Here is a 15,534-nt window from a genome sequence, read left to right as displayed (position 1 = left end):
ACTCTGTAAGGCCTGCAAGAAAATGAATCTCAGGGTTGTATATGGTGGCATATGTGTACTTTGATAATAAATTGACTTCGTACTTTGAACAATGTAGAATTCCTGCATCAACATTTACAGGAGACAACTTAGGGCAGCAATGATGTTTAAAATCTACCTGAAGTAACCTGTCTAGCTAATAGTTAATCAGGATATCTTAGTAAAAGAATAGTACCTCCCCCACTGCACTAGTACATCAGAGAAAAATACATGCTTAGGTCTTGGTGTTGAGCTTGCATCTGCAACTTAATTTGGTTCTAAGTAGTACCAACTGTCCTCCCACAACATGCTCCTACAGATTTTACCTCCTGTGATAAAATGGAAGCCAATCTACAATAAATATTTATAAAGTGAAAACTCCAATTGAGTAGTACCCTGAAAAACTAACGGACAATGGTGCATTGTGCAGAAACTGTGTGAGTCCAGTCCAGGTCACTGCAGACTGTTTATTCACAGGGATCTAAACAGAGGTTTGTTGAATATTTGCAGCCTGGAAATTCAGTTCACTGAATCCTCATTCACTGTTCTTCTTATACATGTGCTTCTTTCCCTGTTGATTTCAGTTGTTTGAATATCCTGGCTGCAGGGCAGTTATGAACTGCTCACCAACGAAGCAAAACCACAGCTTGACTTACAAACGGAATACTTAACAAATTCCTTCCAGCTCCCTGTGTGGTTTCTAGAATTCGGTGACAAAAACATCTGTAGGGACCAATGTTCCCTCTAACTTTTAGTAGTCAGCGTGCGCAAAAATCTTACGTTGTGCAAATTTTTTTCCTGCGACAAAAGTATGTGCGCACTGAATGCATGCATTGCACAGTTTATGTAGGTTTACAAAATATTTGACTTAAAACTGGACAGAATAACAACAAAATAACATACATTTTTAAGTCACTGAGTTATTTTTTCTCTCTCCTGTCTTTGGCATTTACCCATTCTTTGTAAACTCTTATCTAGACTAATAGAACTTCCATCCAATTGATAGCTTTTGATTCTCATTAACATATCCAAATGACATTCACCTAAACGGTTTCTCAGCTTGTTTTTGAGTTAATTCATTAGGCTAAAATCTCACTCACAGTCTGCACTAGATGCAAGAAAGGTTCCCCCAATGTCCATCAACTGTGCAAGGTCACAAAACTGTTCATTTTGAAGTACAAATGTCACCATTTGAGCAAAGTTTGAAATCATTTGGATTTAATTTTTTCTTGCACGGAAAATTTGAAATCATTAAACTGTCTAACTATTACAGTATTTTCAGCTAGAGAATCATGATACTTTAGTCATAAGGCATTAACTTGTTCATCGCCAAATGTGAAGACACAATCTGCAATTGTGGAGAAATCAAAAGCTGACCATTCTTATACCTCATCTTAAGGAAACCTTTCTTCTAAATTAACACAAAGACTATTTATAAAAGTCAACAGTGAACTTATATGTACTGTGACATTTTCTTCACGTTGTTGGCTTAGCAAAACTTTAACTTTGTCACTCCATGAAACATTGTCTCCCAGATACTGCTTTCTTATCTTGTTAATTTTGCCTCGCGCAAAATGAAGTGAATCAATCGGTGTCAGGCCACTCTTTTGCAGAATCTTGCACAGTGCAGCCAGTTCATCAAAGACATCACTTAAAACCTGTAAAGCTACTTCGTATGTGATGTTTATCAATTTATTGCGACAGTATTTAGCCACAGGGTCATTTGACTGATCTTTTTCAATAAAAACTTAGTAAGCTATCCACAGGATTTGAAACAGATCTTTGTAAACTTTACGATATGAACACTGTCCGCCAAAGATGGCTGCCGCCGTGATGCAGCTGTACAAACCGGAAAAGGTGACGTAAATTAGTGACGTGCATTGTGGTGTTTGAAAAACCAACTAGTTAACAGAAACATTTAGCTAAAAGATTATTTTCAATAAGTATAATTATTAATTACTACATTATTTTAGGTAACTAACCTTTTGTGCGCACATTAATTTCCTTTGTGCGCTGGTTGAAAAACTTCTGCGCGCACACACGCACAGCTTAGAGGGGACATAGGTAGCGACCCAATACAAAGTCTCAGTGAGATGTTTCAGACTAGTGCTTCCCATAACAAAATGCAATTGTCCAATCTCAATCCATTTCCTGGCTGGAGTGGACTGACAGTAAAATCGAATGGCAGTTTACTGTAGTGGTAAAGCTGTGGCTGCTATCTATTGGTATTCAAACTTCAAAAACTTGTTTCCCAAAACCGAAATTCTGCCACCCCCTACCACCCCTCATTTGGAGTCTCACAAAAGCTATTCCTTTAGAACTAAAACAGGCTGCAGAAGCCAGTCAACTAGCTTTTACAGAACAGTTCAACTTATTTATCTGCTTGCTGCATCGTTTATTGCTTTAACAGCTAAAACAAATTGATTCAATGGTCACAGGTTTTTAGATTCTGTTTAAGAGTTGAGCCTGATCTTCATACAATTTGTGTAGTAACCCCCATTCTATGACTAAGGTCTGTTGCTTATTAGTGAAGTTAATGTCAAATAATTTCTTAGTCAATGCTATACCTGCTGACTAAGCTTAAAAAACTGCTTATTAATTGTTTGGTCAAGCATTTTTTTGCATGGCTTATAAAGCTACACAAAAGAAGTTCAAATGAAAGTTACTAACTTGAAATATTCAAGATTCAAGATTGGAGTGCATTTATTATCAAAGAATGTATAAATCATATAACCTTGACATTTGCTTCCTCACAGGTAATCAATCACAAAGTAGGAAACCCGAAAGAACCCAATTAAAGAAAAAGAATAAAAATAAAAGACCAACACCTGAGGTGCAAGAGAAAAAAAGACAAATCATGCAAACAATTGAAGTGAACAACAGCATTCCGAACCAAAATTGAGTCCTTAGACCCAGACCTCGAAGCAGCCCAGAGTAGGCCCAAAACCTCACTTATTAGATCATCATATTAGCAGGCATAGAGCACAGCAGCCGGGGCAGTCTTCTCAGCCTCAGTGCTTTGGAGATGACTATTGCAGAGAACAAACAAAATTACCTCTTGCCCTCGATCCCAACACCCTGTCTTTTCAGTATATCTGGGCCAGCGTTTACATTGAGCAAACAACGGAACAGCAAAATGTTCTGACGCCCTGGAGAGAGGAGTAAAGATCGCGGAGAGCAAGCGAAGTCGGCTGTCTGGGCCAGTGTTTAAATTGCTTAAACGGCAAATCGTACCTCACACTAGGACCCAGGCAACACTGCAGCGAAAGGCTCCAGACCTAGACCACGCCAGTGACGCCACCCAGCAACTCGCTCTGAGCTCAGATTTCATCGCCCAGCCCAAAGTCGCCCTCAAGCTCTTCAAATCAACTTGGCACTCAGAGCAACCCAACCTCACACCCAGGCCAGTTGTATAACCACCAAATCTCCCGGGCCCAAGTTCCAATTTGTCTTGGCGCCCAGAGTAAACTAACTTCACACCTGCACCAATTGAATGAGCATCCGAACTCCATCTGCAATGACTCTGCAACACGCCATTTCAGCTGATCCCCCAAACCCTCCTCACCGTCGCTCGCCGCTTCACTGTCTGAGGCAATAATTTAACACAATTTACCTCAGAAAAGGCATATTTATTGACGTTTTTAGCTGGGATTTCTTAGCTTTTTAACTACCAGAATGTATTGCACATGTTCAGTAGTAACATCTTAACCGAAAGTATTAAAGATGCATGTTTATTCTATTTCTATGCCATGGAAGAGAAATGAGAATGCAAATCACTTTTAACACCTTTACACCTGCTGCCTGACCAGCTGAGTATTTCCAACACTATTTTTGCTTACATTACACTTTCAAAATCAGTTCCTCCAGATTGTCACAGAAAAGAGAATCAAATACTACATAAGTTTAATAATTTTAAATATAAAATAAAAATTTAAATAAACAATTAAGAAATATTAAAACATTTTATTTGTTTTCTACTATCAATATCTTACCTTGCCATGTATAAACTTATTTGCATTGCTCTCATGGTGTAATTGTTGTGAAGTGAAAATATCTTGCCAAAATTATTCAGCTTCACACGAACTACATTTGACAAAAGTAGCTAAAACATTACAAAATCTAAGCAAATATTTTAACACATCTCAAAGTTCACAGAGTGAGAAGCAACCTGTACCAACATTGAATAATTCTATTGGTGTTACTTTTTATTTCACCTGCTTCAGGATAAATATATTCTTGGTTACATAAATTGACAGAGTGAATTAGAATACATTTGCTGAAGAAAAGCAGTATTTGAAGTGTGTTGTTTATTGATTTTATTGTTCGTTAAGACTTCCAATCTGCACCTCGTAAGGCATGAAAATGCCCGACACAGGCCTCTCATGGTCTGAGTCGACATTCCCTCCCCTAAAAAGGTATTAAAAATGTTGAATTATAATTTTATAACACTTAAAACAATTAAAAACATTAAAAGTCAAGTTATCTTTTTAAAAAGTGATCTGCATTTTCATTTCTATTACATGCCATGGAAATACAATTCCCAATGCAATCAACATGATTTCAACTCAAAATCAGAATCAGGTTTAATATCACTGCCATACATTGTGAAATGCGTTGCTTTGCGGTAACAGTACATAATATGTAATAATAAAAAATATGTATAAATTATAGTAAGGATATATGAGAAATAAATTAAGTAATGAAAAAAAAGAAAAAGAAATGGATGCATTGTCCATTCAGAAATCTGATGGCGGAGGGGAAGAAGCTGTTCCTGAAGCGTTGAGCGTGTGCCTTCAGGCTCCCGCACCTCCTCCTTGATGGTAGTAATGAGAAGAGGGCACGTCCTGGGTGATAGGGGTCCTTAATAATGGGTGCCGCCTTTTTGAGGCATCGCCTTTTGAAAGTGTCCTCGATACTGGGGAGACTAGGGCTCATGATGGAGCTGGCTGAGTTTACAACTTCCTGCAGCTTTTTCAGATCCTGTGCAGTGGCCCCTCCATCACAGATGATGATGTAACCAGTTAGACTTCCTTATATAGAATTTCTGTAGAAATTTGAGAGTGACCTCGAACTTCTAATGAAATATAGCCACAATCATGCCTTCTTTGTAATTCTGTCAATATGTTGGGACCAATATTGGCCTTCAGAGCTGTTGAAACTCAGGAACTTGAAACTGCTCACTCTTTCCGTTGCTGTTCCCTTAATAAGGATTGGCATGTAATCCCCTGACCTCCCCTTTCTGAAGTCCACAATCCATTCCTTGGTCGTACTGACATTGAGTGCAAGGTTGTTGTTATAACACCACTCCAGCAGCTGATCCATCTCACTCCTGTAAGCCCCTTTGTCACCATCTGAAATTCTGCCAACGATAGTTGTGCCATCGGGAAATTTATAGCTGGTGTTTGAGCTGTGCCTAGTCATGCAGGCATGAGTGTAGAGGCAGTAAAACAGTGGGCTAAGCAAGCATCCTTGAGGTGTGCCAGTGTTGACAGCGAGGAGGAACTGTTACTGACTGTGGTCTACCGGTGAGCAAGTCAAGGATTCAGTTACAGAGGGAGGTACAGAGACCTAGGTTTTGGAGGTTGTTGATTAGAACTGAGGGTATGATTGTATTGTACACTGAACTGTAATGAATAATCAGCAGCCTGACGTAGGTATTTCTATTGTCCAGGTGATTCAAGGCCAAGTGGAGAGCCACTGAGACTGCAATGGCTATAGATCTATTGTGGCAATAGGCAAATTGCAGTGGGCCCGGGTCTTGCTTAGCCATGACCAACCTCTCAAAACAGTTCATCACAGTAGATACGAGTACAGCTGGGCAATAGTTATTGAGGCAGCTGACCTAATCTGAAGTGTAGAATTGAGTGCTTCTTACTTGAAATGCTTTGACCCAAAAGTGTTTTGGATTTTGGAATATATAATGAGAGAGCTTGGGATCGCTATCATTTCCGGCTCTGAATTTATGTTCTACCGGTAAGCAGTCTTTGTCTTACATCTGTTTATGTACTTAACAGTAAAAATTATTATGTACCATTAGTATAATGAAAATATGTGTGCAAGGTAACAAAAACAGCATCAGGAGAATACTGAATCAGTGTTGAACAACAGGCCACAGCAACTTTTCAGTCTCCACCTATGAAGCCGTATTTTGATTAAATGGGTTACAGTACACTGTATTTGTATTTTAATTTGTTTAGGTTTCACGAAAGGTATATAATTTTTAAATCAGCTTTGTAGTCTTGTTCTGGTGTAGATTTTCACCAGCGACTATCTCAGCAATGAACTTCTCTGCTGCTTTGTGATCAGCAGATACTTTATCTTCAAACTGTTTAAATTCTTTAAAAAATTAATACCAAGTCTTTTCTTGAATTTCTACAACCAACCTGTTGAATATTGATAATTACCTTCTATCTTCCATCTGTAGTGATAGATCTTTGCTTGTTTGATGCTCAGCATACCGTTAAGCAGCATATATTCACTCTTTCAATATATGATCGCGATCTTCATTTTTCGTTTTATACAGTGTTCTATTGATAAAGTTTAAGGGAAAGGGGGATTCTCAAGATCCCTGTAAACAATGAATTAAGTACTGACTATGTCTGTGACTGCAGTGTGTTTGAATAATGTCTCACAGCAGCCCTCTTTGGAGCAAGATGATTAAAGTTCGCCCAGATCCACATAGATGTCTCTGGGCTTTTCACACCTTTTGATTTTGACAAAATGCAGTACCTGATGGAAATCAGACAGAACATTCCTTTCTTAATTAAAGCATAAATTTGACGGATGTTCTTATCTTTGTAATTAAGTTGTGGCTCCAGCAAACCAGGTGGGACATTCGTTTCTTTAATTAAGGTGGCTGGAGTGTCTAACAAATTGATGGTACTTTTGTATCAATAGTCCATTGACTTGGCCGGAATAGTTATCAAACTGATTGTTCTCTGTATCAATAGTCCATTGACTTGACCGGAATGGTTATCGAACTGATTGTTCTTTTGTATCAGTGGCCTTATAACTCCTGACAATTCTGACATCGGGCAGTGAACTTGTAGAACCGCCGGGGAGATGAGAAAGGGTCTCTTCCTGATGTCGGGTCCAAGTTCACTCGCCGGCTGAGCTCGAAGAAACAAACGGGTGGAAAGATAAGTAACAATCTTTTTATGCTGTCGTTATTTGATCTAGCAAAGTTACGTTTACACTATTTTTCATTAACTTCTGCTCATTACATACATGAGGTCACTTCCCAGAACTACTTGGGGTGTGCAGAGACCTGCACATCACTTGGAACCTTCTGAGCATTTTGTGATATTTTCCATTTGTGACAGCATGTCAAAAAAATTTCAGACCTCGGGGATTTTCATATTTTGGAATTTTGACTAAGGGATATCAGCAAAACTCAGTACAATTCAGCCTACAATCTCAGTATCAGCTTATGACAGGCTTTAACGGGAAGGCAGATGGTGATAAATTTGTGAGCATAGAAGATTGAGCATTCACAGAACAATGAGTGGAGATTGTGAACAATGGCAGTATTCAAAGCAGAACAAATCCAAGTGCTTATTCATTTTCCAGGGATTCACATTGAAAGTGATTTTGGCAATAGACCAGAACAGATGCAAATAATCTACACCATTCTTCATTATAATTTTATTACAATTGGTCCAAGTTCAATCTGGCATTCAGTTCCCTGACGTACTTGCTTTCTTTTTGATGTATCTAATGATCTGTGGAGTACTTTCTGTTTTCAATTTACCTCAATTCCATTACATAGTATGATAAACAGTCCCTCAATGACCAAGTGGACACATGATCCAATGTTGATGTATCCACAACCAAATTATAGAGACTTTCTCACATAATGTGAGAAAACTGTATTAAATTGAGTCCAAAAACCATCAAGAGGCAGTAATTAAGAAAAATATGGTCATTTAAGAAGCAGCAGTATATAGAGATAATTAAGCAAAAATATATCTCACTACTGCAAGAGTAGTACAAATTAACTTATTCAATGAGTTGAGGTAAATTAAAGATAGCTCTCTCAACTATTAGTGCTGTTTCCATTTCCTTCAATTCTCTCAGGGATGCTGCCATTTAATCACTACAGTTTCATTGAGTCAGTAGAGTGGCGTCGGATAATTTTCAATGCACAATCAAAGCAGCAAGATTTTCATGATCAAATCCTTATATTGAATGTTTACAGGCACCTACTGGAAGCTAAGCAAGGATGATAGATCTGAAATGATGAATCTGACAGATTTTCTTTCCTCCATCTCAGGTATAACAGACGAAAGTGTGCTCTTTTTAATAGACCCCCCACTTATTGGGCAAGTTCTGTGCTTTGGTTCTTCATACAACTGAATACATTTTGTTTTCTTTTGTTCTCTAACCTACAATTCAAAATGAGAGAAATGCAACAGTTCAGGCATTGCGGCTCCATTAGGAGTGGTGTTCTCATTCACTGCTTTACTTCACTCAAACTGTTTATAAATCCAGAAGTTTTTGTTTAGATATAAAAATAGAAAAGTTACTGAATGCTGAAACAAATAATTTAGCTAATTAATATCAGAAATGTTTTAACGCGTTTCCTCCCATCTGAGTCCCTGTCTGGGGCTCAGGAGAATTACACCTTTCATCTGGTTTCTGGAGAACAACAGCACGGCACTGACAACCTGGCAAGGAATTTAAACTACCAACTACGTGGAACAAATGGGAATGGAGAAAATAAATTTTATGCCTATTGCAGAAATATTGATTTCATTCTTTTTTTATTAAATAGGTATTCTGAGCCTTTGGTTTGTTTGAGTTGTGGATTATTTTACACTGTTGAGAGAGGGAAAAGAAAACGTTTACTTCAGATAATTTGATGCCAGGTGTAGGCACTGACACAGAAGCTAATCCTCTTCATCTGGATCAGAACTGGTCAGTAAAGCTGACATAGGGGATTGTTTCCCAAATATTGAGGGTACCCTAGTGACGCAGCTCATAGAACCACTGCCACAAAGTGCCAGAGACACAAGTTCATGACTAACCCTGGGTGCTGTGTGTGTGCCGTTCCCAATTTTTTCCCTGTGAAGATGTGTGCTGTCCCTAATTGCTCTAGCTGCCAAATAGGTTGTCCTTAGTGTTGAGGTCAGTGGTGGAATCTAGGAAGCGTTAATGAAAATGTGGAGAGAATAAACCATTAATACAGGATTTGCATTAATGATGTCTGAGGATTGCTGCAGCCTCAGTAGGCTGAACAGCCAGTTTCCATGCTGCGGTTCTACTCCACAGGCAGCTTCCAATCGTAAATCTATTATGATTTAGATAATAAGGTCTTAGTTTATAACTTGGAGCAAGGCTTTGACAAAATGTGAAAAAAAAACTCAAGCTAGAACAAATTAATGTATTTCAGAATGCAAACAACTTTAAAGACCAGATGGTGATGGGAATTGGCTTCAGGTAAACATACATTTGTTTAAATCTTAAAACAAATTCTGCAAATTGTGACAAAATGGCATTGAAATACATCTCAGACTCATGGTGTGTAGACATTTTCAATAAGGGTATTTTTGTAATATGTTTAATGCACCTTAATTCCCAAGATGTTTAACTGGAACATCGTCATACAAAACCTACCATAGTCCCATGTAAAGGGACAAATATTTTTCTCTTCATGATAGATTATGAGCATCATGGAAGTGGAAAGCATAGCAGAGAAGTTTTGAGATTCTGCTAGCAATCTATAAAGCTTAAAGACACAGCCACCAAGGACAGTGATAAATTCAATGGTGCTCAAAACCCCAGGTATCTCAAAGGTGTATTGGGCTGTTTGGTCAAGGCCATGGAAGTGTATGAAATGTTAGAGCAAAAATCTCAAACTTGTCTCACTATTTGATATGATTGTGCCTGCTCTGCTCCAGACCTCAACACCTTTTCCATACCAGATCCCCAAAGGATTAACACATCAGGTCGACCATCATCCACAGGAGGAAAAGAATTGTCAATTGACAACGACCACATGAAACATCAACAATTCCTTTCCTCCTACAGATGCTGCTCGATCAGCTGAGTTCCTCCAGCAGATGGTTTGTTGCACCTGATTCCAGAATCTGCAGTCCTTTGTCACTCCAGTTCACTGTATGCCTTAATGACATAACCTTTTAAAAACTTAATCTACACCCTTTTTAAATACCTCCAAGGATCAATAAACTCAGAATGGAGTTTATCACTGGGGAGCTGAGTTTGTGGTATGGACCTCATAAAACAAGATTATTCGTCCCAGCACTAAGTTGGTAGAAATTTTTGATCCTCCAGTACAGAAGATGCCTTTATCTGCTAAATATTTCCACCACTTTTCTATTTCTGTTTTACAGTGTTTGCAATTTTTTTCAAATTTTCATTTCAAATAATTATTTGACAATTTAAAAACAGTGGGGTAATCGCAGAGAGGGGTCCCCGAAGACTCATGCAAATTTCTAAAGTTGCACTGTGGAGAGTATTCTGTCTGGTGTATCACTGTCTGGTAATGGAGGCTCCAAGGCACAGGACTGAAACAGGCTGCAGAGGATTTTAGACTCTGTCAGCTCTATCATGGGCACCAGCCTCCCCATCACTGACGGCAACTTCAAAAGGTAGAGCCTCATGAAGGCGGCATGCAACACTAAGCACTCTTGCCATCCAGGACATGCCCTCCTCTCATTATTACCATAAGGGAGGAAGTACAGGAGCCTGCAGACACAGACTCAACCTTTTAGGAACAGCTGCTTCCCCTCTGCAATCAGATTTCTGAACGGTCCTTGAACACAACCTCACTATTTTGCTGTCTTTTTGCACTTATTATGTATTTTTATATCTTTCTGGTTCCTTAAGGTTGTTATCGTTGGGGCAGGGCGGGGGGGGGGGGTGTAGAGCTGGTAATGGGGATAAGCTCCCACTACCTATTAAATGCTCTCAAAGGCATGCACCTCAAATAGCCTCTGACAACCAAGTCGAGCTCCTATCTTTGACGCAAGGCTTAGCTTCTAAGCCCAGTGGAAGTGCTTCTACTGACAGGAGGAGTAAAGGTGGGTTGCTGGCACCTTAAAATTAGTCGCTTCGGGCAGATGGGAGTCATCAGCCGTGACTGTCAGCTCATCTGAAAGAAAGCTCTGATTGCAAACCTCTGCTGCCTTCAGCTATACCCACTCACAGGAAAGGCTTCGGGGGTAAACCCAAGGAAATGTACGGAGTTGGGATCTCTGAGGCAGTCCTACATTAAGTTCAGCTCTCTCTGAGACTCGCTTGGCCGACGAAGAACAACTGACAGAAGCAGGTGGCTGCCACACATTCTTCTGGAATGGACACAGCAGCACTGAACATCGCGAAGTAGGAGTCTGATCTGCTATCAAGAGCCACCTTGTCCAAAAGCTTACCAGTCTGCCAAAAGCATTCATTGATCGTCTACTGACCGCACCACTATCCTCTAGGTGCTGATCAGCAAACGCAACGTCACGCTGATCAGCACCTAGAGGATGCCAAAGCCAAATTCTATGGAGAGCCTGATTCCCTGATTGCGACTGTACCAAGGTCAGACAAGCTCCTTGTCCTGGAGACTTCAACGCTCGAGAGGGAAGAGACCATAACACCTGGGATGGAGTCCAAAGACACTATGGGGCAGCCAACAGCCTGCTTCTTCTGAAACCCTGTGTCATGCACAACTTCATAATCACCAACACGGTCTTCCGCCTGCCAAACCATAACAAGATGCCTTGGATGCATTCTCACTCTCAGCAGTGGCATCAGATTGACTATGTCATCACCAAACGGCTGATGGTCGCAGTGCCAGAGAGACACGGACTTCTGGACAGATCACTATCTGATCATTTCCAAACTTAACACCCACATCCAACCCAAACGATGTCCACAGGCAAGGAAACTTGCCAAAAAGCTCAACGTCAGCAAGCTGAAATTGGGTACCATAGCTGACCACCTGGTTAAAAGCCTCCAGTCACATTTCACCGATGTTCACCTTGGAGGACATATTGAAAAAGAGCAGGCTGCTTTCAGAGATCCTGTCACTCTGCCTCCTTCGAGGTCCTCAGCCATACAACAAGGAAGAACCAAGACCGTTTAGATGAGAACGATAAGGAGATAAAAGATCTCCTACGGGAAAAGCACAGGCTACACAGAGACTATCAGATTGATCCTTCCTGTATCTCTAAGTTAGCATTTCCCAATATGCACATAATAGTTCAAGCCAAACTCAGAAAGACGCAAGGATCTTGGCTCTGCAAAAAGATCGATGAGATTCAGGGCTACATCGATACAACTAAACACTGTGTGACCCTCAGCCTTCTGGGACCTTGCCACTCCTAACTGCAGATGGCACCACACTCGTCACTGAGAAGCCCAAGATTCTGGACAGATGGCCAGAGCATTTTGAATCTGTGCTGAAGAGACCATCCACCACAAACGAGGAAGCAATCAAGTAGTCATCAACCATGAGGTGGCCTCTCTTCCCCAAGAAGAGGAAGTCAAGGAACCAATAGGCCAGCTTGGGATCATATGGCTTGGGATCACTACAAGTGTAGACACTTTCTTACTGTTGATCCTTCAGATCCCTGCACAAGCCTCTAAGTTTATTTATATCAATACATGAAATTAGCTGTCCAGTCTTATCCCGCTTTCCAACTCTTGTCCACAGTATTGAAGGTTATAATAACTCATGTGCACATTGAAGCATTTTTAAAAATGTGATGGCATTTCTCCTTCCACTACCCTACCACCTAACAATGCTCATACTTTCTCCATCTGAAAGAAATGCTCATGTCTAATTCTTCCAGCAAAGATGACAAATCTTCACTCCATATTGATTACTCTATCATGGGAAATTACAGTTGAGGACCAACTTCAGTAATAAACACCAATTAAATCTTTCCTCACTCGCTTACAAACAACCCGTCCAAATAAAAATGCTCCACCACGGCCCACCACTGCAAATTTCACCACAATACGTTTTCCTTTCCTAAGTATGCGCTATAAAGGAACTGTGTTTGTCTGGATCAATGCAAACATGAGGAAATCTTGCAGATGCTGGAAATTCAAGCAATAGAGCAATACACACAAAATGCTGGTGGAACGCAGCAGGTCAAGCAGCATCTATAGGAAATACAGTTGACGTTTAGGGCCAAGACCCTTCGTCAGGACTAACTGAAAGAAGAGATGGTAAGGATTTGAAAGTGGGAGGCCGTCCCATGATCCTCTCCCTTCTCCAGCCTTGTATCCCTTTTGCCAATCAACTTTCCAGCTCTTAGCTTCATCCCTCCCCCTCCTGTCTTCTCCTATCATTTCGGATCTTCCCCCCCCCCATCCTCTCAAATCTCTTACTAACTCTTCTTTCAGTTAGTCCTGACGAAGTCCTCAGCCCAAAACGTCGACTGTACTTCTTCCTATAGATGCTGCCTGGCCTGCTGCGTTCACCAGCATTTTGTGTGTGTTGCTTGTCTGGATCAAACTGGCTCTGGGGGAGTGAGAGGTACTGGAAATCAGTACGGGACGGGGCGATTATAGCAGTGGAGATTAACACCTCCATTGGGAGTCGGTAGGGTAACTACACTGAGGGGATCCTGAGTATGTCACGAGGAAAGAACGGTTGTCCTGGTGACCAGTGACCGTTGTTCCTGGGATAACAAGGTCGAGTTTCCCTATAAATACCCCCAAAAGTAAAACCAACACAATTTGATGAAATTTGTCCAAGTGAGACTCACACTGGTAAGTGCCCAGTCGATCAGAGAGGCACGGTCTGTATAGCATTTCACTCTGGAAGAGGTCTGTATTGGCATAGATTCTGGCCATATCACCACTGAAACATGTTCTACCTATCATTTTTAAGTTAAGAAGAGTCTTTACTAGAGAAATATTCCTAATGTTATTAACTGCATTTCAACTTCATCATTTCTTAAAACTTTCTCTTCCTGATAACATTATTAAGGACAGAACTCGCTCAATCGTCTGCGTGGTTCTTCTTCTTCTTAGAGCCCACTTAGAAATCGTAGCTCAGAGTTCAACGAAAATTCCCACAATTACAGTAGTCAACTCAAGAAACTCCTGCGTTAGCTTTTTCACACTTCTCGGATTGTAGGTTGCATTAACGTGAACTTTCTAACTTGTCAATGGATAGCATATTTTATTTCCGCTCACTCTTAAAAGATTTTGCCTAGCGGAACCTGTGTGCGTTAACGGAATACACAGCCTAAAGCCGAAAGATTCAAATACAAAACACGACAATATTTCGGCTGCTATTGATGTGATCAAACAATTTGTCTTTACCTTGGTTGAAATTAATGGAAAGGTTACACTCCGAACTATCAGTATTGTTAAAATGCTTGAAGATTAAATTTAGGAAATCAGAACCCCTACTTGAAACAAATTTTTCAAAAAACGTTACATATTTAAGGTTTCTATATTCATTTCATTCACGTTAAAGGTATGCATGTTGAATAAGCTGCACAGCTTTTTTTTTAAAGAGGAAAGTCTAGACTGGATACCACCATTGTAGATAGGTATGATGCACCAGCCCCACATTGTTTGGACCACATTCGAGATGCTAAAGCAACGTATTAACAGAATATTCAAGTATGTCGTCTTCACCTTATTTCCTTAATGCTTTCCAATTTGCACATGATCTCCTGCTCTTCGGTCATGTTGCTCGCAGCAGATGTGCAGTGAGAATGAGAATAACTGCTAACAAAAGAAGTCTCCCTGTAGCAGCTTCACACATCTCACAGTGAGCGAGCACGCACGCAACACTGGACCTCGGGAGTTGCAGTTCTTCCCAGCTAGAACAGAAAGAAAATTCCCGAGTACAAACTACTACTCCCGTCAGGCCCTGTAAACCCCCTCACTTCCTGTTATTCAGGACTCCTCTGGGAAAGTAGGGAAAGGAAACCCTCTGAATGTTTCATTCTCTTTTAACACTTCGAGGGAAAAAAAAGTACTCAGAGTGAAATTTAACAAGCTGAGATTTTTTTTACTTATTCAAATGTTTACTCATGAGAATGAGCGTGTTTAAAATATTTTTCTGAAAAATAGTTAAGTCGAAACGGTAAAAAGCTGTGCTGTGTGTAAAATACGTCTTCGAAATATAAAAGGAAAATATTTTTTGGAGTTGTAGTCTTTTCAGATTCAAATCCTACGTCAAAAATATTAGCTTGCATGTTTTCTGGTGTGGGTATGGTAATTTTTCCCTTAAATGAACTGTTACATTTTCTCGCTCTTTTTTTTGTTCTAAAATATTCTTCACAACCGTTCAAAGTAATTATCGTCACAAAAAAGAGAACCGCCAAAATCGGGAAGAATTATTTTAAATTGTTAAACAGCTGCACAAGAAATCTAGCCAGCAAGAGAAGGCTTGATTTTTTTTAAAAAAAAGTCAACAGGTCAAGTTGCATCTTTAGGTACATGAACAAACTTAATTTTTCAGGTTGAATACCTTGCATTAGAAGAGAAAATAAAGTGGTATTGGCATGTAGGGCTGGAACGAATAGTACAAAGGCATCA

The 15,534-nt window shown here is 40.0% G+C and overlaps 1 protein-coding gene across 1 annotated transcript in view; it reads right to left on the bottom strand.

Annotated features, from left to right (window-relative positions):
- Positions 1-14,786, bottom strand: part of zc4h2 (zinc finger, C4H2 domain containing) — a 35,141-nt gene extending 20,355 nt beyond the window's left edge. The window contains exon 1 of the mRNA XM_072270817.1: positions 14,626-14,786. Within this exon, the coding sequence (XP_072126918.1) occupies positions 14,626-14,678 (53 nt within the window). The 5' untranslated portion in view covers positions 14,679-14,786. The remainder of the gene's footprint in view (positions 1-14,625) is intronic.
- Between the last annotated feature and the right edge of the window lie 748 nt (positions 14,787-15,534).

Source organism: Mobula birostris, chromosome 10 (assembly GCF_030028105.1).
Source record: "Mobula birostris isolate sMobBir1 chromosome 10, sMobBir1.hap1, whole genome shotgun sequence".
NCBI lineage: Eukaryota > Metazoa > Chordata > Chondrichthyes > Myliobatiformes > Myliobatidae > Mobula > Mobula birostris.
This window is presented reverse-complemented; position numbering and strand designations above follow the sequence as displayed.